Source organism: Homalodisca vitripennis, chromosome 8 (genome assembly GCF_021130785.1).
Source record: "Homalodisca vitripennis isolate AUS2020 chromosome 8, UT_GWSS_2.1, whole genome shotgun sequence".
NCBI lineage: Eukaryota > Metazoa > Arthropoda > Insecta > Hemiptera > Cicadellidae > Homalodisca > Homalodisca vitripennis.
In genome coordinates this window covers 70,100,531-70,128,468 of record NC_060214.1, presented here as the reverse complement: position 1 = coordinate 70,128,468, position 27,938 = coordinate 70,100,531, and the positions used below count along the sequence as shown (strand labels likewise).

General features: G+C 30.4%; 1 protein-coding gene across 5 annotated transcripts; it reads left to right on the top strand.

The window, feature by feature from the left end:
- The first annotated feature begins 534 nt into the window (after positions 1-534).
- Positions 535-21,636, top strand: LOC124367697 (zinc finger protein 26-like). 5 transcript variants are annotated; one of them, XM_046824751.1, is made up of 5 exons: positions 535-802; positions 2,856-2,954; positions 9,614-9,715; positions 10,804-10,890; positions 18,699-21,636. In XM_046824751.1, exon 5 carries the CDS (start codon positions 19,090-19,092, stop codon positions 20,704-20,706), a length of 1,617 nt encoding a protein of 538 aa, XP_046680707.1. In that variant the 5' UTR covers positions 535-802; positions 2,856-2,954; positions 9,614-9,715; positions 10,804-10,890; positions 18,699-19,089; the 3' UTR covers positions 20,707-21,636. The 5 variants fall into 5 exon arrangements, with proteins under 5 accessions (XP_046680707.1, XP_046680706.1, XP_046680709.1 ...); XM_046824750.1 differs by lacking the exon at positions 10,804-10,890; XM_046824753.1 differs by lacking the exons at positions 2,856-2,954; positions 10,804-10,890.
- The last annotated feature ends 6,302 nt before the right edge of the window (positions 21,637-27,938 follow it).

Genomic DNA, 27,938 nt, shown 5'->3' with positions numbered 1-27,938 from the left:
GGTCTATGAATTTCTTCTGGTAACATGGACAGTTTGAAAACTTTGCAAAATAATGTATTAGGGATTGCAAACATTTAATTTTCCGTAGTATACAAGAAACGCCTCTGCCATTAATTTGGATTTGATTAAATTGGGGAATTTATTGTGAGAACGTCTAGGAGAATTTTGGTTAATTTACAGTGTTCTCGGTAGCAGGTACATTCCATATCAGAGAGCTAACTTTTAAGACGATATCTGGAACCAAAACTTCCTCAAGGCATGTTAAACTTATTGTAGGACATTCTTTAAGACAGATAATTTTTACTTAATTTTTCAATGATATTATGATTTTAAATATTTAATTTAAGTTACTGAGTGTCTTTGAACGAAGCGATCCCAATACTGTTCTTTTCTATATGGCAATTTACTTTATATATATGCTAGTATATAATGTAATAATAATCTAGAATGAAGGTTGTTATAAAAAAAGGATACTGATGATCGAAACGATATGACTGCAACCTCTCGCAATCGTCCATCTCTGTATACCGACTGTCATTGTATTGTATTTGTATGTAACAGACAGCTTCAATGTCGATGTCAGTAGAGAAAGAAAGATGAAAAGAAAGTGTTGTTTTTGTTTATTTGATTTGTTGTATGAATAATACGACACAGCCTAAGAAGATTAATAGAGAATTGTATTATGTGTAAAGTTAATCGATAGTTATTCCGTTTTTTAAAAGAGGATAAAGTAATGTATAATTAAAGAGAAATAAAATTATAATCTGGATTAAGAGGAAAGAAGCAAAAAAGATGCATTCTTGTAAGTATGCTGCTAAACAAAGTAAGATTAGCTTAGAAATCTTAACTATGTCACCATCGACGTAATATTGTAAATACAATTACAATGAGATGTAGGCTAGACTATTAGGATATAAAATGCTAAAAAAGTCATAATTTTGTGATCATTTTTTAACTGGAATCAGTTTGGCTACTGTAACAATTTCAATAAACAGTACTGCTAGAATTTCAGTCAATGTTTTACCCAATGTGAAACACTTGTTATGTTAGGGGTGGACTTTAATAAGCTGCCCTATAAGTTTATATGTTCGATGTTTTTATCTGAAGGCATAACTCGATATTACAATTTATTTAATTCAGCATACGATTTCACCTTATTAGTTATAGCAGTGGGTAGGATACGATAAGCGGATCAGGATTTTTATATCGAAATTGGCAAACGATATTACTTAATCATAACCATCAATATAATAATCAATCAATACTGATTAATTATTTTGAACTATTAACTTAAATAATCTATATCAACAGCTTTAAACACTCTTAAAATAATACACGTAGGATAATATTTCAATTTTACATAAGTAATTCTGATTATTAAAAATGGCAGTCAATTTTAGAAAACTACACGATGTTGCTTTCTCGTGGCTTCAACATGTAGGACTTGTGCCGAAAAACCCATTATGTGAAATTTGTGGGAAAGAAAGAACTGTAACTGCAAGAGGAGTAAATATGGCCGTCTTCAGTTTTCGTAATTTTGGTTATAATGATTTGTTTCATCACTGTAAATATTAAATTCATATTTTAATTTAAAACATGATTGTTATTGAGGACTATAGGTACTTTTATATCGATTCATAGTCTAGGATTTGAGATGCGAATATTAGGTATTGATGACTATATTCTTCGATATAAAAGACCGGGTCCGCTTATTGTACCCTACCCATAGCAGTTTTAATGTAAACATTAAACAGCAAAAAGTAACTAATATTTTGAGGCTGAAAATGGCGATGAATATGAGGAAAATATGTGAGATATTTCTCACAAGTTTAATTTTAAGTGGCTTCAACATGTACGTTTGGCTCCTGGTAACCCATGGGGAGAATTCTTTCCTCCATTCCACAAAAGCTATTACTCATTGTTGTCAAGCAATGGGAAATTTATAAACATTGTAAGGTTTCTTTTAAATGTAAGTCTATGCCTTATTTGGTTTTGTAATGTTAGTGTTAAATTTATAATTTTAAAAATGGTAGGTAATAAACAAGATTCTTCTTGTTACGTTAATTTATTATAACTCTTATTGTGTAAGATTTTTTCATATCGAAGTTGGATAATATATTGAAAAATTCGACAAAAACAACCGAGTAACGAGAGTAGGCCACTTATTAAAGTCTCCCCATCCTAGATTCAATATAAAAAACTGGGTCCGCTTATCGTACTCTACCCATTAATTTTAACTAAACTAAATCATCTGTATCAACTGTATACACATTTTCATATTCTAAACACAATTTGTTCTATAAGTAATTTCTTTTAAATAAAAAAAGATAATTAACTTTAGAAAACAATACAACACAATTTGTTCTATAAGTACCTAATTTCTTTTAAATAACTATAATTAACTTTAGAAAACTATAAAACAATACTAAAATAATAACAAATAATTTATAATGCATTAATAATATGTAACACTACATGGGCTATTAAAATATTTAAGTTGTAGGCCAACATAGCATTTCAACATATACAAAAAAGGAGCAAATTGACTGAAATCACAGCATTTAATTGTTTGGTATAGCATTATGAGATATTAATGTACAAAAATAAAACATGTTATATCATACATAGTAATCCCAAAAGTGTGTTTTATTAGCTGAATGAAAACTTATAAGCCTTAGTACAAATAAGAAAAGTGCAGGAAATTTTGAAATGTAATATACGTAGTGTATAATTTAAGCTTTGGATTGATATATAATATATTCGTGTCTGAATAAAAATTGAAATATTGGGAGTAAAACACCACGGTCTTAAATACAAATGCAAATACTTTAACGTCAATGTAATGATGTGTTTAGGGCTGTCAGTGGAGTCTTTGGTGGTGCCTTCCACCCTGCATTTATAGCGAATAAAGGAAATATCCTTCTAGACAGTGTCCAAATTCAAGCTCAGATAACGTGAGTCCTCATTAACTTTTTATATTTATAATACGAACGAATTTACCTACTTATATTGTGTTGTATCAAGTAGTAGATACGGACAGAATGACCTCCTTCTTGCTGACATTGCTTCGTTTTGGGAAGCAGGAAACAAGAACCAATCATCATAATGAGTAGCAATTCTCACAGTAAGTCAAATATATAGGCTCTTCTTTCTATTAATGTAGTGTTTTAGGTCCCCAATAAGAAAAACTATTTCAAAATTAGTGGTCAATAAAGTACCATTAATACAGTATATTTATTATTTACTATATACGCTCTTCTATCAAAGTATGTTGGTTTCATCCAAAAAATATATATCTAAGCTACTGATACGGCTACAGTATAATAAGAGGCCACCACCACAATAGAATCATATTTATGATTATCTAAACTATAGAAACAAAAATGTTGACATATAAAAACTATCTATGTTGTGTATCTATAAAATGTAATAAACAAAACAGTTTAACATTTAGTTACTCTTTACTGTTTTTAAGGATATACTATGATTCTATTGTGGTAGTGGCCTCTTATTATACTGCAGCCACAAAAACATGTTTTGTCTAAAAATTTGAAAGAACTCGTTGAGCAATTTTAGTACAAAAGCACAAATATCAAGTCCTCTGGTTAGGCAACAAACTTCATTTGGAAAAATTAAATACTAGATTTTATCATCCAATAAGAAAATACAAATCAGAATTATCTTTATTTGTCACTATGAAGATTAAAAATATCGTCAAGAAAGAAAATACAATAGTTGTGGTATTTTTTGTTGAGTGTATTCCGTTGGAATAGTCCCAGACTATAGTAGGGTGTAGAAGCCATCTCTGTAGTGAAGTCTTCAAAGCTTTCCCACTCTTGCAACGCAAGAGAGTTGGAGATGTTTTAATACACTTTTGTATGTTGAGACTGGATGGCACATAATGAAGTAGTCTACTAATGAACACTGTTACAAGGGTGGGTCTCACCTCACCTGAGCCTTTTACTTGAGACTACCCCATTGTCAATTCTATATATAATGAGGCCTATGGTTAAAATATCTAAATTCATTTGCATTGATATTAGGTTGTAAATTAAATTTAGCTGTTGGCAATTCGTAATGATAGTAAAACAAACTGAATGCTATCTCAAGATATAGTATGTAAATTTAAATATGAACAGCTCCTGAAAATGTCATTATTTTATATTAAAATAGATTTGTGTTCTTACATATTTACTAAAAATGGTAAAAACAAACAACTCAAACTCACCAGTAGTCAACTGTAGTTAGCTAAATCATTTTTACTAGGTGTATAAGAAAACGTAGAGTATTAACATTACTATGTATATTTCTAATTAATTTTATAAAAGTTTTACAAAAATATTAAAAAAAGATATTGAAAAAAATATGAAACAACAATATATTATTGCAATGTTTACTTTGGTACAACAAACTGCAACAATCCTGCAAGTTGTCTTCTAACAAATTTTCTGGTATAGGCTACTTTTTAAAATCGATTCTGTTCTTCTTAGCAATGAATAATATTGTAAATGATAATGGTAAATTATGACCTTAAAGGACAAGTTTATTCAATAATCTTTATTCTTTTTTGAATAACATCCATTTGGATAGATAATAGAATTAAATGTCAGGAACATGACTGCAAATTGTTATTTAAACTGGTTCACTCTGCTTTGAACTTGTTATGTAACTTTAATTTTTTTCAAAGTAGAAAACAATTATATTCATTCTAAATATTTTTTGCCCTTAAAGTTCCACTATATCACTCAATCGTTACCGCAAATATATAAAGTTTTTTTGTCACATACCAACATATTCGACATACAAAATATGTTTATTTTTGGATTCTAGGCACAAACCAAAGTATAATACTAACTCCAATGAGGTAGATTTTTTTATACAAAATCATCTTATTGGCAATTGTCCTCATGGTAGCACTAAAGAAAATTTTGTATATAACTTCACCGAACATGACTCCCAGAACCCAAAACCACCCTTCATTCAAAAGTTTGTATATATATATGTATATATATTTATACATACGCACACACACACACACACATACATAAATATACTGTATATCTATTATATACAAATATATAATGTGGCTTGTGGAAACGATAACTGTTCCAAAAAAGTCCAAACAGGTTGAAACTAGGTGAAAAAATTGATCTTATAAATGTCTCAGCTAATTCGTTGGCAAGATTGGTACGCTTCTCCTTTCATTATGGCGGGTGTTCATACTTAAAAATATTCACAACTCTGATATTGAAGAAACCTAGAGAAAAATAAAGTGTTCTGGAATGCTTATAGCATTTCCAAAACATTTTGTAATAAAAAATGTTGTATCTTAAACTGTTTATGAAATATCGAATACATGTAAATCCCATAAGAATTTTTCTATCACCAAGAACTGGTTAGGAATTCTGAAACAAGTTCAAATTCGATAAAAAAATTCATTTTATAAATATCTCGACTAAATTTATTGGCCAGCTTAATGCACTATTTAGTTTAAATATGGAAAACATTCAAACTTTAGAAAACTGACAACTTAGTAAGTTGTTATTTATTATCCTAGAGAAAAATAAAAAATGTTCTGGATTGCTTAAAACATTTCATAACTTTTTGTTATAACAATTTTTTGTATCTCAATCATTTTTTGAGATGTTGACTTCATGCACATCCCATGTGAAAAATTAATTGTATTTTAGCTGTCACTAAATCTATCTACAGTACTTCTTCCAACTGAGCCAAAAGGAACTATTTTTTACTTATAAAATAGGCTTAAAACCCAAGGACCAGGTATAATACTGTTCCAATTTTTATTTTGATGGCTTGTTTTGTAAATAGAATTGCACCATGTAAAGTGCAAGGGGGAATATAAAATAACAAGAGGACTAAAACTTTTTTTCAAATTTAAAACTTTTAAATAATACTACTACTTAAAATTTTCTAACTAAATGATGAGACATAATGTGATTTCATAAAATATTTCAAATATTTATGTACAACAGCTTGGGAGCGTAGGGTTACTTAAGCCATTTTTGAGTATACATTTTTCTTTTTGTGTGTACTTAAAATGTTATAATTAAAAGAAATGTTTTTAAATTTTCTCTTTAAAATGGGTAGTATAGATAACTATGATTGTACATTTATTATGTGAAAAATTATGACTAAGCCTTTACAATGTGTCTCATATTGTATCCCTTTTCTATTGTAGTATCCCAAGTATTGTTTCTAGCACAAATACTTTGTTAAAATTTTAACTGACAATGAGGAATCAATTTTGGAAAACAAATTTAGTAATATTGGCATAGGAAATTTAAAATAGTTATACACAACTTGCATTTAAAGTATAAATCCCAGAAATAAATATTTCTTAAGAAAAGCATAAATTAAAAATTTATCAAATCCAATTGTAAAAAACTGATTACTTGACAATTTTTCCTAATTATTGAGCTGACTTCTTCCACTACATATTTCAACTTTTTGTTTATTAACCATATGTTTGTTTAGTGTCTCCTTGTGGCAGCTATTTCAATTTGTATTCTTCTGTTTGCCTTGGCACACTTAACATGCATCTTCAGTCTCGAGTAGGAAACCCAGCCATTGTTTTGTCCAATGCCGTGTGGACTGAATACTTGTTTTGTCACAGGTCCCTCACTATCTTCAATAATGCACATTTCAGAGTTCATACTTTCGACTGCTTTCTAGACTCGTTTGATAGGTTTATGATTGATTTTGTTTTGAGGCCTTGTCATTGTTTATTTCTTTAAAGTCCTTTAGACCAACTCTTATTCCAATCTGTTCTTCATAGTTGATGTGAGAATAATAGATTTCAAATTTTCTTTCTCTTGGATAAATAGAATTTCCAATGCCATCAACCTCAGCACTTTTTCACCTCTGAGGATATATTTTGAATACCACTATGAGACTGCAGAGATTGAGTTACAGAGAGATTTAGTCAGTTTGTTACCATATCAATATCAGTAGTTATATAATGTCATATAGACTTGCTGGTGGCAATATATGGCCATATATTGCTGGTGGCTTATTAGAGTAAGAATTAAGTTCAATTACAGATATTAATATATAAGATAATATGCATTAACTGTAGTAGTGCCGTAAGCGCATATAAGTGCAAGGTCTCACCGTGCCCTAATGTGGGCCATTAACATGTATACGTGTAATACAGTCGGTAGAACTGATCAACGCATCAAGCGTGTACATACATATGATATTGCCGTGTTGAACATCTGTTGTGTTTTACTCCTTAATCTGTGGAAACGGTGCTTATAGTTGAATGGTAAACTGCTCTGTTTTTTCATGTATTTTATTACCTTCTTAACTTCTGAAACTTGGACATAAACAACTTCTTAGTCACGTATGAAATAAAAGTGTTGGAATGGCGAATCGAGACGGTTCTGATTTTGGCAATTTTTGCAAGAAACACTAAATGCTTAATTTTCTATGTTCATGGTGAAGACCACATTTTACATGCTTTAATTTATTTGATTTAAACTTTTAATACTATTTTATACAAACATAAACAATAACTCCTTATGTTGTTCTAATAACTTGTAAAACAGCAATATATTTTAGTACATGCCATGTTTTCGTAATTATAAATACTTTAAATGCCTGTAACTTCATGTGGAGTGACCAGAAAAAGTTTGTCTACTATTTCTGTATTCAAGAAAGTTGTCTTAAAGAGCTATGGATTTAACATAAAAAATATTATCTGAACTTGAAATATATTTGGACACCTTAATCATTCAGTTACACAAAAAAGAAATCGGCAGTAAAATATAAAAGTAGCCTATATCTGTTCCATATTTATGCACTGTAGAAGTCATGCATTTTAAGACTGAGCCCAGCTGTAGCAGTAGTGGTGCTGGTGGCAGCATTTGGAGTATTGATTTAGGCGCAGTATTACAGTGCAATATGTTTTCATGTCTCAGGAACAGTTAGCTAATGAATGTTATTTAAATTTTTATGGTCTCTAATATAGTATAGTTATAAAAAACTGAAACATAATGAATGTAACAAAATTTAGTTAAAAAATGATGTTTTGATAATAAACTGGAAATAACATTTTTGTTCAGACTATTCTTTTTTATTGACTTAAATAAAAACATAACTAATTACTAAATCTGTTATATGTACAAATTATACTGCATAACATGACAAGTAGAGTATACAAATTAATACAATACTTATTTTACAATAACCTTTTTTCCAAACATTTGTATATAGAAGTTTTGGAGTAAGAATTTCAGGTAAAAGTCAAGAAGAAATTGAGCTTTTACAACTGTAAAAGAATTTTCAGACACTAAAAATCTCCTACTAAGTAGGCTATAAATAAATAACATTTTATTTCATTCTGTACAAAACAAACTAGATCAAAATTTAAAGCCAAATATTTATCTAAAAAATTCAAAACTGAATCAAGTAGAAAACTCAAAATTTCTTGGACTAATATTGGACCAACACTTAAGTTGGGATAAACATGTTGACCTTGTAGTAAATAAAATGTCCTCTGGTCTTTACGCTCTACGACAAATGTCAAGGGTATGGTAATGTTGAAACCTTAAAAACTATTTATTTTGCATTAATCAATTCACATATGTCTTATTTATGGTATAAGCATGTATGGAGCTAAAAAAAAATCTAGACAGAATTCTTCACCAACAAAAAAAAGCTATTAAAATAATGTTAAATTTAGAATGCAATGAATCTGTCAAACAGCATTTTTCTAAATTAAGAATGCTTACCGTATATGGTCTATATATTTTTCAAACTATCATGCTTGTGAAATCAAATGAAGATAGTATACCTAAATTAGGAGAAATCATGATTATAACACTCACTATAGAAATTATCCATCAATCCCAAAACATAACTTAGAACTTTTTAATAAAAAACACAGCTATAGGATCCAAATTCTTGTTATTTCTTCCAAAAACGTTTCTAAAAATTTCACAAATTTGCATATTTAAAACAAAGTTAAAATAATTTTTAATTGAATAATCTGTATACTCAATTAAAGAATATTTTGAGGTAACTTAGTTTATCTTACAATTTAGTTGTTAATATGATATATTATAAATAGTAACCAAATTGTAAAATCAGTGTTGTCATTTACACAACATTTTGAGGCAAATTTCTTTATTTAATGATTTATGTAGTCACTAAATAGACATATTGTAATATAATGGTTGACGCTATTCTGTATTTATACTGTAAGTGTACATTGTAAAAGTCGTGAATAAAGTTAATTTGAATTGAATTGAATTGAATTGAATTTACTTTAAATTATTGAAGTAAGATTTTACGTTTCATTAAAAGTTGATTTAATATTTTCACATTAAACATATATTTTTACTAAAACACAGTTTTTTACCAAAATTATTAAAATCTGATGGTTGCTGTACAATATTATTTTTAATGTACGCTTGCAAATTAATTGCATAAAAATTAATTTCGATATTTTCTCATTAAGCCACAGTTAATCTCTGGTGAAAACATTGCTATTTTTCTGTATGATTTCAGTTTTGTTTGTCATTATGCATGTTTTTGTCTATCTTTCATTATTGATACATTTTTGTGACACCTGATTGATTAAATGTTGCAGAAAGTTTACATGAAAGACAGCTCCTAATGTGGTTGTGAAGATAATGCGGTTTTTGTGTCTGAAGATTTCAAAATAATATTATACCCAGGATTTTATGGTTAGGTGAGTGTATAATATTGTTTATATCTCTCAGACATTCATAGTCAGATTTACGAGAATTCTCATCTGTTACTGAAATTGTCACTATCAGTGCAAGCCAGTACTTAGAATGCTACTGCAGGCCTGACTGATGCCAGGGGGCATTAAAGTCAACTTGTTAAATTACTATTTCCTTTTTTAGATATTTTAAAAATTTAATTTAAATTAATTTTTAATTAAATAATTTTTAAATTTCTGCACGTAACTGTTATTTGTTCTTTTTCTATTCACTTTCTAAGCATTTCATATGTGAAAAATTTGCAAATAATGTCAAGTGGGTATAGTAAATAATTCAACTTTTTTTAGGTATACTAAGATGCATGTAAAAAAACATGTTCAATCATCTAAAATAGACAGTTTTGCCACTGCAGCAACAAATCTTTGTCGTTTAAGAATGACAATGACCAGTTCAAGGTTAACCCTCCTACTGGCCATCGACTAGAGTCTAGTGTTACATTTTATTTTACATCAAATTATAAATTTAAAGATTAACGTCAATAGATAATATGATATCTGCATGTTCATGATGAATAGTACTATCAAACAGAGGTATTTATAAATAAATAAATGTTGCTGGTCAGTTTAAATAAAGCATAAATATTAACATATAGTCTTATTTTTTAAGCTGAAATGACTGTTATCATGACTAACATCTAAGTTTTCCAGTCCACCTTGTGTCAAAACAAACTTACACAATCATTACATTCATGAAATATTTCAGCCTTGCCATGGCTGTGGAGAGCTATTTTGCAGTCAACAGTTGCTAAACCAAACGAAACATATGGTTTTATTGATGGATATTATATACTGTACTAAAATTAGTATAGATCTGTGTACTGATATTTCAGTTACTATTTTCCACTGATTAAAAAAAAAACATCGAAACTTATAAGGTAATATAAACTTCACTTGGTTATTAATTATGGTATTAACAGATTCTGTACAGCTTTTATAACAGTCGATATTGACATTTATACTGTAATTTGTGTGTATGTAATATTGAAAAATGGTGTGACTAAAAATGTGTACAACCATTTTACATTTTGTTACAGAACATGGTCCAGTGCTATTGTTTGCTTTTAAAAGAAAATTTCCACTGATTAAAATAAATTTAGCAAATCCATTCCAATTTTTTGAAGGTAAATTTGAACAACATCGATAGTATGAGGACACTAGTTGTTGGCATGTTACTAAACCAATATAAATTATTTTAAGAAATCCATTGATGTCTTTTGAAGATACATTTGTACAACATTGATGTAGTTGTACAGACCATGAAACTGTAAATAATTGTCTAAGACATTTCATCATTTTATTCACTAAAATTACTACTCTGCAGTCAGCTAACAAAAATTCTGTTAGTTTTTCAGTTGCATGTTAATTTTGAAACTCAGTTTTAATTTTATGCTTTTTAAATGTAGAGTACTAATAATTCTAACAAATTTCTTGGCATTTTTTTTTAGATATTTCAGTGGTTTTTGATGTTGTAAATCATAAAATGTTCTTAGGAAACTATAACTATAACACTGTTGGCAGGATAAAACAGTGTTAATAATATCTTTTGGTCAATAAAACTCATGAGTTTAAATCCATTATTATACAGTAAACAACAATTGATCCTAAAAGGCGAGATCAAGGTTAATTTCTCTTTAAAAGCTATGTTATTTTTAATATATAAAATAATAAACATATGTTGACAAAGGGTAGCTCTCTACTGCGAGGGAATAATTGTGTTAGCAGAATGTCGACACAGTGTGAACCAGAAGACTTTGATACCAGTTATGACACTGGCTGGCATCATAAACCTAAGAATCACGTTTTTATAAATGATTGATTGAATATGCCTGTCAATAGAAATGTATCTATCAGCCTTTCTTATGATATTACACTGTACGTAAACTGGATAAGATTTCTCCACAATGTGAAAACAACAGACATGCATGTGATAATAAGCTGGTTTGATATAGTAATTAACAGAGAATTAGGAATTTAGATAGTTACAAAAAAAGTAATCTCATTTTATTAAAATAGCTGTTAGCCAAAGCTTTGCACACAATCTTCTGCGGAAAACCAAGGACGTCATAGGCGAATCTTATCTAAATTTCATAGCACTCACAAGATGAGTGATGGCCATTGGAAGATATTCCCATCCTAATTTCAGCGCAACATTCCATGATTTTCATTATTGAATAGCTCTAAAGATTTCAGTAGTACTTAAAATGGTCAGGGGAGGAATCCTAAAGCCTCAATCTGTTAGCTTTCTTAGTGAGAGCACTTATGATGTAATATGTAGGAGACTTATAATAATTTTGAAAAGGGAATAGACATTTTGAGGAACATAATATTTCAATGGCAGGAACAATGTTACGTTGCAACATTTCTATATTGATGAGTTAAGGATGCGGATTGAAAACGCTTGCCGACTTATCACACCAGAAATGTTGGAAAACGTAAGGCATTCATTTGAATCAAGACTTTATTTTTGCCAAGAAGTAAATGGGGGCCATTTTGAGCATTTACTTTGAGCTTAAAAAAGGTTGAGGTAAGATTTCAACATTAAGTTTAATTATTTTAAGTTTAATTTAGCACTACTTAGTATTAAGAATAAGTCTGAACAGATGAGTTAAGAAAAATAGTGTTTTTAGCGTAACTTTTCAATAAAACTTTGACATGCCGTTGTTTCGTACTGGATTGAGATAGAGACCTCTAGTCTGTGGCATTGTTCTTCTTTTATAAAAACCTTTAAAATGAAGTGTCATTTGATGGTGGTTTGTATTTAAAAATTTTGACTTGACCCCTAACCCCCCATTTTGGGTTGAGAGGCTAAGTTCTCATGTAGCGCAAAAATCATCATTTGTCATTATGTAACTACTACCCCCCAAAGGATATTGGTTTGTTTAATTCCGTTCAAAAGTTAGAAGGGGGGGTGGGACTTTTGGGACACCCGGTATATACATTAATCAAATTTGTATAAACGGCAATAGCCTTATTAAATATTTTCAATAAACATAGAATCACAAAAAGTACTTCCTCCGTCGGGACTCGAACCCGGATCTCTCACTTGCCGGGTGAATGTGCTACTATTACACCACAGAGCCCTTACTTTTTACGATTCAATTATATTGTATTGTATATATATATATATATATATATATATATATATATATACATACATATATTACTATCTCTAAAACTAGTTTGTTTAGTTAAAGAAACCAACTTTGACACATAGGTTTGAGTAGATAAAAAATAATGTTTTCTATTTTTTGATATTACCAAAATGCCATCTGTTGAAAATTTTTGTCAAAAGTCAAATAAAAAAAAAAAAAATACTGTATATAGTTATAACAAATTTGCTGGACACTAACTATTTGAACAATTTCATTACAAATCTAATGGTACTTGTTTTGGCTAAATGTGTCAATGTGTCTCAATGTATATATAATATATTTGGTGTGTTAAACATATTATCAATTAATGTTTTAGTAACGGCACAATGACGATTCTCGTTAATGCATTGTGATCATGTTCTAACGATTTGGAAGTGCTTTAATGTAATAGTGACTTGTAGCACTTTTAGGTTTAAGATGACTCTAAGGTATTTAAATTCTTTATAGAATTCATAGTTGTGTCAACCAGATATATTTTCCAATTATTTCCAATCATCTAAACCATTAGAGTGTCATATGAACTGAAGTGGTCATTTGTAAGTAAACAGTCCGAAGACAATATATTCAGTTTATGTTTAGTTTAGACCAATTTGTGTTTTAATCTTTTTATTTATTCAATAAGAGTTTTCTTATATTCATATAATTTTTTATTATTAATGTGTTCTTTATTAAATTTTGTGGTTTTAGAAAACTTTAATAAGATTTCATTTGTTGAAGATTTATTTTCCCTTTATTTGAAGCTCTTGTTCAATGGCAGCTTTATATTTAGAATTAAGAGTCACAACTTTCTCCATTACTGCGTTTTTTAAGTACGAAATCAGAATCAAAGTTTATTTCTTCATTAAATCTGAAATTAAATAGGATTGATTAAACTAATAGTTTATTAATATTAATTAGTTATAATATTTCCAAAGTATTATTTAACAATGTAATAATATGGATGTTATGAAAACTTCAGATTATCATGTAAAAATAATCGTTTCAGATTGTAGTCTTGGCTGACTCCAAGTAGTAGCTGTATACTTGCCAGGATCAGACAAAGCTTCTTAAAATAAGGAAAGCAGTGATGTTAATTATTTACTCCAGTCAGTGTTCTAGCAGACTGATAAGATATGGCTGGTTTTCTTGTTGATAAGAATCAATCCTGTTATAACAATCCTTGCAGATAGATGCCTGTACTTGGTTTCACAGGAAGGACACACTGTATTAAATATAGTTCTACAAATCTGTCTGAAAATAATAAAAAAACATTGTTCAAAGGCCATTGTTTAATACATTATATTAAATCATAAGTTTTAAAACTTATTTCAATTTAATGTGCCAAATAAAACAACAGTTATAAGTTTTTTGGAAAGTGTATGCAAATATGGTCTTTACAGTCTTTTGTAAGTAAAACATGTACTATTTCATTTCATATTAAAATACTAACCAACAGTTCAAATTTAAGCTTTTTAATTTTAATTCTTACCCAACTTTAAAGTATTAACACACTTTAACATCTCTTGGGGATACTATAATAAAATAACTTGAATAAAATGTTAGAGATCAAATTTACTGTTTGCTTACTGCGTGTTTACTGCACATTCCTGATGTTACTAAAGGTTTTATTTTATATTTAGTATTTGTGTTTTATAACAAAACTAAATATATAATTATGCCTATTAACTCTTTATGGGCACAAATTAGTCAGCATGTTTGAATTTTGTTACTTTATTGTTATTTTTAGTAGTTGGACAATGGATATTTCTATTGTATTGGAATTCGTAAATAGGTGGAAAAATTTGATTTAATGGAATAATATGTGTCTAAAATTAGCAAATTTAAAGCAATTTATTATTGATAGGCCAACTTAAATCCAAGTATTGTTGAAAAGACTTTTAGTTGGGGGTCCAGCCAATACTGCCGAAGAGAGATGCTGCTGTGCCATATAGCTTTTTTCTGCCTGGGATAAACATTATCATTATGATGGCTTTAATTTGGTAAAAAAATTATTTAAGGTTTTTTTAACCTTCTTGCAGTATTTAATACTCTAATCTCTTAATGTGTTATTAAATTTCATTATAACATGTGGTATAGGATATAGTAAAATGTTGTTATTTGTTTTATATTATACGGTTTTTTTTCGCTTTCACTTGTTATTGTTGACAGAAATTAAATATGTACGAATAACAAATTAATACAATAATATTTTAAGAAGTATATATTGACATTTGTTGGTAAATTTAATTGAGATTTGTTTTAAATATAAGCAGACTATTCTTAAACAACTACTGGAAAATAATTAATATTATATAAAATATTACTTAGTCCATTTTTTTATTTAAATCATAATAAATTTATATCACACGTTTAGCTTAAACGGTAGTAGCAATAATGGAGCTCATGCTTCACCATCAATAATTTGCCTTAAGATTTAATAAAAATCGAGTTTTTTTTAATATTTAGGCTAATAATTTGTCACCTGAAAATATTTTTAAACATTTTGCGCACACTAAATGCACATTAACTTAAGCCTACATAAATTTTAACTTTAGAATAGCCTACAGCTCATAAAATATACTGCATTTTAAGAAATCTTGGCTGATTTCTAATTTGTACTTTTGTTGCTATTTATTGCTGTTCTGAGTACAAGTAGGAGCAAAAAATCATAAATAATAAAAATAGTGAAACACAATTTTGATTGGCTGCCTGTCCAGTTTTGTTTAAATATTGTGTATAATCACAGTATGATTATTTATACGTATAGTATAATTGGTATAGTAATACTAGCAGTTACCCGCAGTTTCACATAAAATTTCCTACTGAATAACATGGATGCCTTGGCGGGATTCGGAATATTAGTATATGGGATTTGGAAGAAGGCCTTGAAAATGAGTATATTAACAACAGATGGTCAAGCAATCAAGTTTGAACAGAACATTTTTGGTAACTAGATTCTTGTAACTAGAATCTCTTTGGTGCTTGTGTGGATTGATCTAGGGTCAGATTCAAACATGTTCTTGCGTTGGTTGATGATAACTACAATGTCTATAATCTATGTCATCACTTTAATATCACCAAGATTCTTCTGCAAGACATTAATCAGACCAGGTTTTAATTGCTGGAATATTGACTTTCCTGTCTTGAATATTGTTTTCTCTTGTCTGTTAATGATTGGAAATTATTCTTATTCATATTTAATTTAATTTATTTTATGGAACAGTTATTTCAGTTATGTATCTTATTTGTATATCTATCTGTAAGTATGCTTACATACAATTTCAAGTGAGTAATTTTGTATTCTTTAAATATTTGTTTAAACAGTGTGCATTTGACATTTTTACAGATCAGCACTTCAAATAGCATTCATTACTGATGTAAATAAGTTTTATGGCATGTACATCATTTTGTAATGTCAGTTATTTGTGAATTTGATACATCTCGGGGTTGTGATATATATATATATATATATATATATATATATATATATATATATATATATATATATATATTATAGTTCTGGTCGTTGCATTTCCAATTATTGTGTTCTAGGATTATATTGTTGGCATTTATCATTGGTAAATGATGTTATTCATAGTTAAAATTCCTCTGTGTTTAAACTTAAGTGCATTAATATTATATGTTTGGGGAATTTTGTATTTAATTCAGTGTTACTTAGATTTACATTTTATGTTTAGTTTAGTAAACATGACTTGTTAAGTAAGTTTAAAAGCTAAAATATACTCATACTAAAATAATTAAAACTAACTCAAATAAAAAAAAGATAAACAATGATTACATATGTTATGAACTCCACATTATAGGGTTATCTTTATGTTAGAATACTAATTCGTAAACTAAAACCCTTTTAAAATTCTTTTATTTCCGACACGTGTTTCGGTATAAACCATCTTCAGTGTGAACATTAACCTCTAACTAAATATAAACAAAACAAATAAATATACACCTGTTGACTATTTAAACAGATGTTAAATTTATATGACACAGTTGTAATTTTGATTAGTATTCTGTGTTTAATATTTTTTCAAAGATAGGATTTGTTTTATTTTTTAAATTGCTATTTAATATATTGTGAGGATCTTTGTTATAATTTAGATAAATATGTAATTCTTCTCCTTTCATTTCGATATCCAAAATTTCCATGTTCTTTTCAATATTTTTGTAGTTATATCCAGTTTCTAATAAATGTTCAGTGAAATTTGATTTTATTGTAGACATGTTATTTGTTTTCAAAGCTTGTATATGTTCTTTAAACCTTTTATTAAAATTTCTGCCAGTTTGTCCAATATAATAGCTTTCACAGTCACTACAGTTAATTTTGTATACTCCACATTGTTTGTATAAATGTTTGTATTGTCTGAAATAAAAGAATTTTAAAAGGGTTTTAGTTTACGATTTATTATTCTAATGATTACATAATTTAACATAACATTTAAACTAAAATAATTTAGCGAAATAAGTGCTAACATTGCCGTAATTAAAAAAATCCTTCAACAGAATAGTATGACTGGTCTAGAAGGTGGTACTTTAGGGATAATATGAATTACTTCAATGTCCAAATAATTTTTAATTCTTTAGAGAGCCCATTTTAAAGTCTTAATGCTGCAGAACGAGCCTCTTGTTCGTAAAGACCAAGTTGGTGGATTGGTTAGTGAAGTATTTTATGTCATCTAGTACCTATGTTGTATGTGGTTTAAATTAAGATTTTCATAATAATAACACGTAATAACAAAGAATTTAAATAATGCAACTAGATGGGAGGTAAGAATTCTGTTTTGAATAAAATGAAGCCTACAAGGCTGTCGAAGGCCCAGCCGAAACACGCTATATCTCAGATGGGAATATACATAAGCATAATATACAGTTTTTAATACCCTCACTTACTAAAAAGATAAGAACTTTCAGCGCAAAACATGCAGCACTTAATTTCCCTGCAGCCGCTGATACATGATCCTTCCAGTTAACTCTACCATCTACTAAAAGTTAAGGAGGAAGCCATAGTGGTGTCATCAAGTTGAAGGTCTTATTTAATGTTGGGTCTAGCTGCAAACTTTACCATCACAGCCTAGCCTCATTCAAAGCTGTCTCTAGTGCATAACCTAAACTTCCAAAATCATTAGTTGATGCAGTAATTGTTGTGTCATTAGAAACAAAAATTACTGATGCACTGGGGGAGGTATGCAGAAGGTCTTTAACATAGAGCAGGAAGAGAATTGAACCTAACACGGACCTCTGAGTTACTCCCTGATTTTTTTATAATTGTTCCTAGATGACATGTGGTTTATATTGGAACTATCTGTGTGTACTAGTTTTTGCTTCTAGTTGAATAGATACAAACCCAAACAGTTGTTGTTTCTACCTCTAATTCTTTAAAATTTAAGTTCTTTTCAAGTAAAATTCTAAAACACTATTTTGTTTTGTGCTATAATGCATTTTATCATTATCAATTTGGTTTTAGGGGGCCTGGTACAGAGTTAGGGATTTTTGAGCAAGTAAAATTATAACCTCATTGTTTTAGGTCTCTAGGAGTACTAGCATTCATATTTTGATACAATTTTGTCCTTCCATAATCAACTGATATTCTTGACCTTTGTATGTTGGTTTTAATTAAATAGTCTATATTAAACATGATAGCTATAAATTTGTTATCATATACTATTTTTAAGTTATTTATGTTCAAAGATCAACTAAAGCATGTAAAAATTATTTTTTTAAATTTATTTCAACTAGTGATCTGACTGTTACTTGTATTATATTCTTATTTGTGTTGTTTTCAGGTAGATTCAACATGATCTCAAAACCAACAAGATTTAAAAAAATATTGTTGAGTTCTGTGAATAAAGATTCATAATTCATCCATGGAAAGCAAGAAGCCCTACAAAAACATTGCTATATATCAACTACTTCAAATTTTGTGCCAAACAATACTTTTAGTGTCATCTTTGTTTTTAACATATTACAGCACAAAAAATAATAATATTTTAAAAGTATTGTCAAAACAAACCTTATATTTGTGACGATAGTGGTGATAAGTTGATACAGTGTAAAGTAAATACAAGTAATTACTTGTAAAAGTTTACTTTACGTATTCTATACGTAACTAGGCAAGTGGAAAAGTAAATACATGTATCTTAAGTAACACAGGAGAACTCTTCTTATAGGTATACAATGTGTAGCGATATAAGCATTCCAGTTGAAGATATGGAGACAGATGTGTTATGTGAATCAGGTGACAAGCCATACAAATGTTCCCAGTGCAACTATTCAAGCATTAGCAGTGGACATTTAAAATCACATATGTTTACACACACAGGTGAAAAGCCTTATAAGTGTTCTCTATGCAGCTATTCGTGCACTAGAAATGAAAATTTAAAGGCGCACCTGTTAATGCACTCAGGTGAAAGACCATTCAAGTGTTCTATGTGCAGCTATTCTTGTACCAGAAATGGAGTTCTAAAAATACATATGCGACGGCATACTGGTGTTAGACCTTACAAATGTTCTCTGTGTAGCTATTCAAGCACTAGCAGTCTACATTTAAAGACTCATATGTTCACACACACTGGTGAAAAACCATTTAAGTGTTTTTTCTGCAGCTTTTCCAGCACTAGTAGTAGAAATTTAAGGACACATACGTTAAGGCACACTGGAGAGAAACGTTATAAGTGTTCCGTTTGCAACTACGCATGCAACATTAGTGCAAATATTAAAAACCATATGTTAACACACACAGGTGGTAAACGTTATAAATGTACACTGTGTAGCTATTCATGCATAAGAAGTTCCTCTCTAAAGGCACACATGTCAATTCATACAGGTGTAAAACCATACAATTGTTCCTTATGCAGCTATTCTTGCAGTGCAAGGGACAGTTTTAAGTTGCATATGTCATCGCACACAGGTGACAAGCCATACAAGTGTTCCTTATGCAGCTATTCATGCATTAATAACTGGTATTTAAAGGTACATATGGTAAAGCACTCGGGCGAAAAACCTTTCAAGTGTTCTCTCTGCGACTATTCCTCCAGTAGAAATCACAATCTAAAGTCACATTTGTTAATGCATTCAAATGAAAAACCATACAAGTGTTCCACGTGCACCTATTCAAGTACAAGAAGTGGTGATTTAAAGACGCACATGTTAAATCATTTAGGCGAAAAACCTTACAAATGTTCTGACTGTTCTTATTCTTGCACTAGTAGTAACAGTTTGAAGATTCACATGTTAATACACAGTGGAGAAAAACCTCATAAGTGTTCTTTGTGCAGCTATGCAGGTACAAGAAGTGGAGATTTAAGAACACACATGTTAACACATACAAGTGAAAAACCTTGTAAGTGTCATCTCTGCGACTATTCCTGTTCTAGAAATGCAGAAATGAAGGCACATATGTTAATGCACAAAAATGAAAAACCTTTCAAGTGTTCATTGTGCAACTATGCAACTACTACAAATTCAAGTTTAAAGATACATTTAATAAGGCACACAGGCGAAAAGACTTTCAAATGTTCCCTTTGCAGTTGTTCATATACTAGCAGTTCAAATTTAAAGGCTCATATACTTACACACACTGGAGAAAAACCTTACAAATGTTCTATGTGCAGCTATGCGACTAATAGAAGTGGAAATTTAAAGTTACATATGTTAACACACACAGGTGAAAAACCTTTTAAATGTTCCATCTGCACTTATGCATGTACTAAAAGTGGAGATTTGAAGAAACATGAGAGCACACACATACGAAAACCATTGGAATGGTTTCCTATTCAACTGTTCGAGCACTAATAATAGGAATTTAAAGAAATGTGTTCCTTTTACAACTGTTTATGCAGTAGGCAGTGCTTGAGGTGATCTATAAATTATTGTAAAACCTCATTACATATTTGCAGGGGAAGATTGATGATTTAGGAATTGAATTTACATAAAAATTAAAAATGTTGAACAATATCAATATTGGTATGTCTTCCACAATCTGAAATAAACAAAAGAGGATATACATGCACATGTACATAGAGAAAGTGAACATTGAACAATGTTAATCTTTAGCATTGATAGACCACTTTAAGTGAGCCAGCAGCAGTGAGCGATAGTAGAACATATCACAGGTCTATTATTGTGAGGTTCACTTGCTACTGTAATCGTTACTGTATGTACTTGATGAAGAATCTCTTGAAAGAAAAGTGACATAACAACATGAGAGGATCTTCTTCTATGGGGTTGTCTACTGCCATGCACTTAAGCCTCAAGGGCCTTTTGCGCACCCCAGAAGCACACCATGAGGCCTACCAGTCTATGATTTCAGCAGTTCCACAAACTGCTGAAAACGACCTATCAGGTCCTCCTGGGGAAATTCACCACCCTTGTCCAAACTACCAAAGATGGCAAACCGCTTCCTTTGCTATTGAAGGACAATCAAAGAGCAAGTGTTTAGCAGTTCATCCTGCTCATCACACATTCTACAGAGCGGATCCTCCTGAAGGATGCCGACTCTGTGAAGATGCTTCCTCAGGTAACCATGTCCCGTGATCAGACCTATAACCTGAGAAGACATTGATCTATTTAGTGAGAGAAGGTCAGACGCCACTCTGGAGGAAGGTGACTGGAGTACCATTCTGCTCGTTCTCATGCCCGGAGAGAGGATCTTACTGTCAATTGGCTTCGGATTTTCAAGACTGTGACAGAAAAATGTTTCAACAAAACGTATAAATTTTTTATCGTGGGACCAAGTGGATCACATGCTCAACTCAACTCAATTCTTATTGCCAACAAACAAAATGCATGGACAATAGTCAAAATAAATGTATATACGATGTAGTATATAAAAGTAATAAATCAATACAGAGTTACCCATGAAACCTAAAATAAGGAAACTAATGATGGAGGTCTACAATTTTCTCTCTTCTAGTTATTCTCGAATACTGTAGTATTCTTTTAAAAAAGGAACTTTTTAAGTTTATTTAGGAATTCCCTGTCATCAGCAACACCAAGTGCTACATTGCGTAAATGACATTTAATAAATTATTTGCAAGAGGAATTACAGCGATTCTTTATATGTAAGTGTTTATCATTAGTGTATGTATTTTTGGTTGTACCTGGAAGAATATATAAAACGTAGGAGTATGCCATACCATGTGTCATGCAACAGGCTTCGTGTAGGTTGCATGCATAATTTCAATTCAGTAGCTCAATTAATTCTCAAGATGCCCTGTAGATTAGCTAGACAGACAATCATGCAGGAAACTTTACGTGTCTGCCGCAGACGAATGAGAAATTGTGTCAGCCTACTGAGTGATAGGTTTCAATGACACTCAGTCAAATTCCGTGGTTGAACATTTGTCATCATAGAACTCATTCTTATCTCTGTAGAAATACTGTTTCATGCAAGATTTTAATTCGATAGATGAAATGTTTCTTGATATATCTTGCCACATGATACTATTCACATTTTTTCTATTAAGGTAGGTTTCAAAGTAAATAACAGTCTACATGCCAAATTACCAAGAGAGAATTTACCAGACAGAAATTAAATTTTTGTGACTCCATGAGTGATAGGCTTTGCTAATGCCAACCAATTATATTTATGTGTGTATATATTATACATATGGTTTTAAATTTTAACAACAATCATTATTACACAAATAATAAATCTCAATTTGAATATTATCATTGGTCTTTAAATCCCTTTTTAGGTAGATTTTGTGTATCAAATCGCCTTCATGGTGGCACTTGGCAAACATTGGTGCATAACTTCACCAAACATGACCCCAAGAGCCCCAAGACTCTCTCTTCAAAATGTTACATATATCTATGCTATATAACCCAGTGTTTGGAAACAATAACTGTTTCCAAAATGTCCAATTAAGACATGGTACACAAATTGAATTTGTAAATATCTTAACTAGGTTTTTTGTCAGCGTGATGCTCCCTTTCATTTCTTAATCGTAACCGTTTACACTTTTAAGAAAATAACTCAGTTATTTGTGAACCTAGAGAAAATACTAAAACTGTTCTAGAATGCTGATAATAATTCCTAAACGTTTTGTATAAACATTTTATTGGTATCTTTTATGATTCTCGATATGTTGATTATTATGTAAATCAACTAGATCACTATGTCAACTAAGAAAATGCAAACAAATAGCAACATCCAATCCAGGCCATTTCAGAGTATGATTTAATATACTAAAATATTTATTAACGATATATATTTTCAATGGATGAATGAAATTGCTTTCTTAACAAATTTACCTAGGTGCCAAGCAACCCATTGTAAACCCCTCCTCTGTAGACAATATTGTTTACACATTGAATTTTTTAATACTGGAGTTTTATGATAAAGAAGCACCATTGTTGATACCAGTGGCCTGGTTCAGGAATCCTCAGTTTCATGGCTTATCAAGACCTAATATACTCTAAAATAACATGAACTGGTAATGCAGCTGCCATTCCCAGCATTTACCAGCTCTGTAGCAGCCTCCCCTTGTTATGTTTGTTCTCTTAGGACAAGAAGCTTATAAATTGCACTTAGTCCTGTAAGTACCTTTGCGCTGCTTCCGGAGTGACCGGATATTCTGGATAGGTAAGGTTAGAGAGTAGGAACCGCCTCCTATTGAGATCTATGAGGAAGAATTAGGGCACTACATCTCAAAGTCATGTATACCTGGAAGAAGGGGAGGCCAGCTCTGAACCAGCCTCTCCAGTCAAAGTAGGCAAGGGGTGGCACACCCTTGTTTAGGCTAGCAAGAACCTCTGAGGTTAGGGAACAAACCCCACCAACTCCAATAGTCATCTCCCACAGTAGACTAGACCTATCGAATTGCCCATGAACCCCAGAATCTCGACATTTGTGGTTAGTGGTGTGCTGTTCCTCGACATCTATAAGGTTGCCCAGATTTAAGTGACACATCGGTTTTTGTTGTGCCCAGTGGTGGGTTTAACTGGAAGGTATAAACCAGCCAGAAGTAATCCCTACTGGGTTGCCCTTGTTCTGTTAGTATCCCACAGAATGGATTAAACAATTATTGCTGAATTTATCGGACCTCAGCAAAGGAAAAGCTTTGTATATCATTTGTACAGTTCAGTCAAACAGTCTCCTGAAAATTACTGTTGTACGACTAGGTAGTCTTAGACCTATTAGCGGTGTACTTTATAACATAATTACAGTGATAAGAATTTTTTGTTGGGAAATGTTTGTGTTTTTCCAATTCAAATGGCTATTATAATGCATCTTTGTGGTCATGGTGTATTTCCGTAATAACATGTAATAGACACTGCAGCAATACACCCACTACAGAAAATACGATTTCTGCCGGTATCACACTCAAATTAATAACGACACTGGTATTTCCGTTCTGTAATTCTGTAACCAATAAGATGACAACAGTTCTGAACAACAAGCTTATTAAGATCCGACATTATTGCATAAGATTTATTTTCAATTTGCGATAAGTAAATAAGTATCACCACATACAATATTTGAACATCTAAAATTATAGAATTTGGCGATAATTGAAATATTGAAGTGTCGCTCTCAAATTATGTATGTGTATATATATATATATATATGTATGTATATATATATATATATATATATATATATATATATATATATACATATATATATATCTATATATATGACTTTTGAATGAGCTATCTGTGAGAGTTGAAATTTGGTTGGAAACTCTACCTCAATTACTCTTATATCAAAATTGAAAATGTTAAACATCGGTCCATTGGGTGTCGGCCAGTATGTTGTCTGCTGTGAGGCAAACGTAAAACTTCCTACTCTGACCCTAATTCTGACGTGTGTTTAGTCTTGTTGAATTGATTCTTGTGGTACTTTGTCAACGATTTTAAATTTAAGGGGGATGAAAAGTGCGAGATATACTGGTTCATCTGTGCTACGTATTCCACAGTATAGGACTGTAATATTCTATCATGAGTTCATTGTCACCTCATGTTGAGAGTGGAAGTCTCTGTCACGTACCTTTAAAACTCAGGAGGACCGAGTGTAGTTCAAATCAGCACTGAAAACAATGTCTGTATGTATCTTGATGTCGAATCACGTAATAGATCTCTCAAATCAATACAGTTTTCTTTAAATTCTACACAACATAAGGCTATTCCAAGATTTTTAACAAGACTCAGTTTAACACTTAAGACTGACGTTATTTAGTTGCGTGAGTAAATTGTCATGTTTGGTGATGGACATATATAACTGTGATCTAATCAACCAAGTAGGCTTGTACATGGTGGGCTCCTACCGGATACTGTATATGAGAAACATGTAACATCGTTACTATCAATCTCTCTGCTCCGTCACTAGCGGGTAGGCTGGCAAGTTTTCTTGCAAGGGTCATTGTTTGGAATCATGATTACAGATTAATCTTTATACTTCTGCTGAACATTAAATTTAATGTAAGTAGCACTATATTTATAGTACAACCAGCATGTAAGTTTTAATTGTTCATATTGAATTATTTGTAAATAATTTATATTTAATTGCAACTATTTTAAGTTATTTGTAAACTGTATTGTGTTATATGTCTGTATATCTGTTTATGAGTATTTAAATATAGTATGTATAATTTATTAGTTATATTTGTTTTATTTATTGTTACTTATTGTATTAAATATATACATAATATATACAACTTTGTTTTCATATTGTTTAGGTTATTTATTTTTATATTTTAACTCATAACTCCTCACTTTCTATCCTCACTTGTTCCAACTCTCTTCTCTGTGTAGAACCTCAACCTGAAATTTCCCAACCCTTTTAGTTCCTCTTTCTATTAGTCATTATGAATTTATTGACATCGGTTTTAAAGCTGGACAGTTTTAGGAGAATAGTGTAAATATTAATGCTTTAATAAACTTATTGACACACTTCAATTACACGAACATTATCTAAAGTATAAGAAATATGTTCGCTACACAACCCATATTTTTGTTAGAAAAGCTATTTTTTTCTCGGTTGAGTTTGGTTTGAGACACAACTGCAATACTTCAGCTATTTAATATACTTTGCACAAACTCTGGACTGCAATTGATTCTGATGGACACACTCTTGGACTTATTGTCATCTCACAAAAGCTTTCATTATAAAATTCATTCGCCAACTTTATGGTATTCATGGTATGCATTTGAATGGTTCAAATCGTGTTTGTCCAGTGTGTCCAAAAATAGCAACGACTTATATTTCTTTGATATTTGACAAGTATTTCTGGAGTTTTTGAAGGGTCTATATAGGCAATCCTTCTGTTTCTTCTATTAGTTCTAGGTTGGCCTTATTGTTTTATACTGGTAATAGTTAGATTTTTAATGTTAGTAGTTAAGAAATGTTATCTAAAAGTTTTTATATCGTAACATCAGAATTCCTGAACTGGTTTTCTAAAACAAACTATTTAAATTATCCAAAACACATATTGTATTTTTCAACATCACACATAATACTGCTCAGTGACCGATTTATTCAATAAACCACTATGATGGAAAATTTAGCAAAGTTCTTGGGTATTCAGCTTGATTTTGATCCAAAGTTGGATAAAAATATAAACAACTCAATTTATATATGTATGGTCTGAGATGTTTGTCTTCTTTCACTGATCAGGATATTCTTATAGGCAACTTAATCGGGTATTTTTTGGAGTCACGATTGATTCTGGAGAAGAGAGCCTGAGTATTGTTTAGGACGAGATCACAGGACGTAAAGAGCGATTCCGGTCCAGTGGTATCTTTATGTTAACAATCTTTGTAATTTATCACACCTTGATCTTAGTGTTTAACAATCCTCATTATCTTCCTGTTTTGAATCGCACTTATAATAGCCTACTAGAAAAAAACTGAATGTTTTACTCAAAATTTAAACTCTTGTATACAAATTTAATATTTTATTAGTCATAAATTTTTAATAGACTTCTAGAGCACGTATGATATATGAATATGTTCAATGATTTTAAATGTAAGATGAGGGAGTACTTGGCTGGAAGGACGTTCTATAGTTTTAAAGAAGCTCTTGAAAAGCTCGTAGAGGCTGGGGTAGTATGACTCTTATGAGAGATTTATTATAAAATTAGTTTATTATCAATTCATTATCATAGTATGTTCAGCTAGGATCTAATGTTACAAATTTTACAATTATAGTTTTACAGTTTTGTAGGTTTTTATGTGTTTTGACGTGCATAAAAATTGTACAACCCATATAGTGGGAATAAATTATTGATCTGTAATTAAATGGGTAAAGAATTGGATTACTAATTGCGAGAAAATGTAATTAATTTTATTTCTTATTTTCTAATCATACTATCCTTATTACCTATAACCTAATAAAGTATTTAAATATTATCGTTTTTCAATTTGTATAATTATAGTACTGAAATAAGGTACTTACGAACATAATAATTAATTAAATAAGTTAGAAAAGCTAGGTCAAATGTGTAAAGAACCATCTAGACCTAACTTTGCGTATGTACAAATAAATAAATCCTAGATTGTTTGCTCCAATATTGTTGCTCTGTCCAAAACACGGTTTCTATTTGATCATAATAATATATATATATATAATATAGTATATATATATACACTCCTCAAAACAATTAAAGGATCACTTTTTTTAACAGAATGCACTCGGTTAACGGTTCGAAATTTTCTAATAATTTTTTTTTTTATTTCAAAGTCGGTGTTGAAAGTAAAATACATCGTATATGTTTTTTTTTATATGATATTTTATTTTAGGCTAGAACAGTAAAACAAAGTTTAAAACCGCAAAATTAAAACGAAAACAACTCTCTTAATAAAGTAACAAATGTAATAAGAAATGGTCTGGTCTTTTGAATCTCACTTTCAATACCTTGTATTGCCACCTCTAAGCTGATATAACCGCAAGAACACGCTGTGGCATGGTTCTGATGAGTCGTCTGAGGCTATCTTGAGGTAACCGCTCCCATTCTTCTCGTAATGCCATTTCCAGCTCATCCAAAGTCCTGGGTTGGTTTGGGCGGCCCCGGATACTTGTC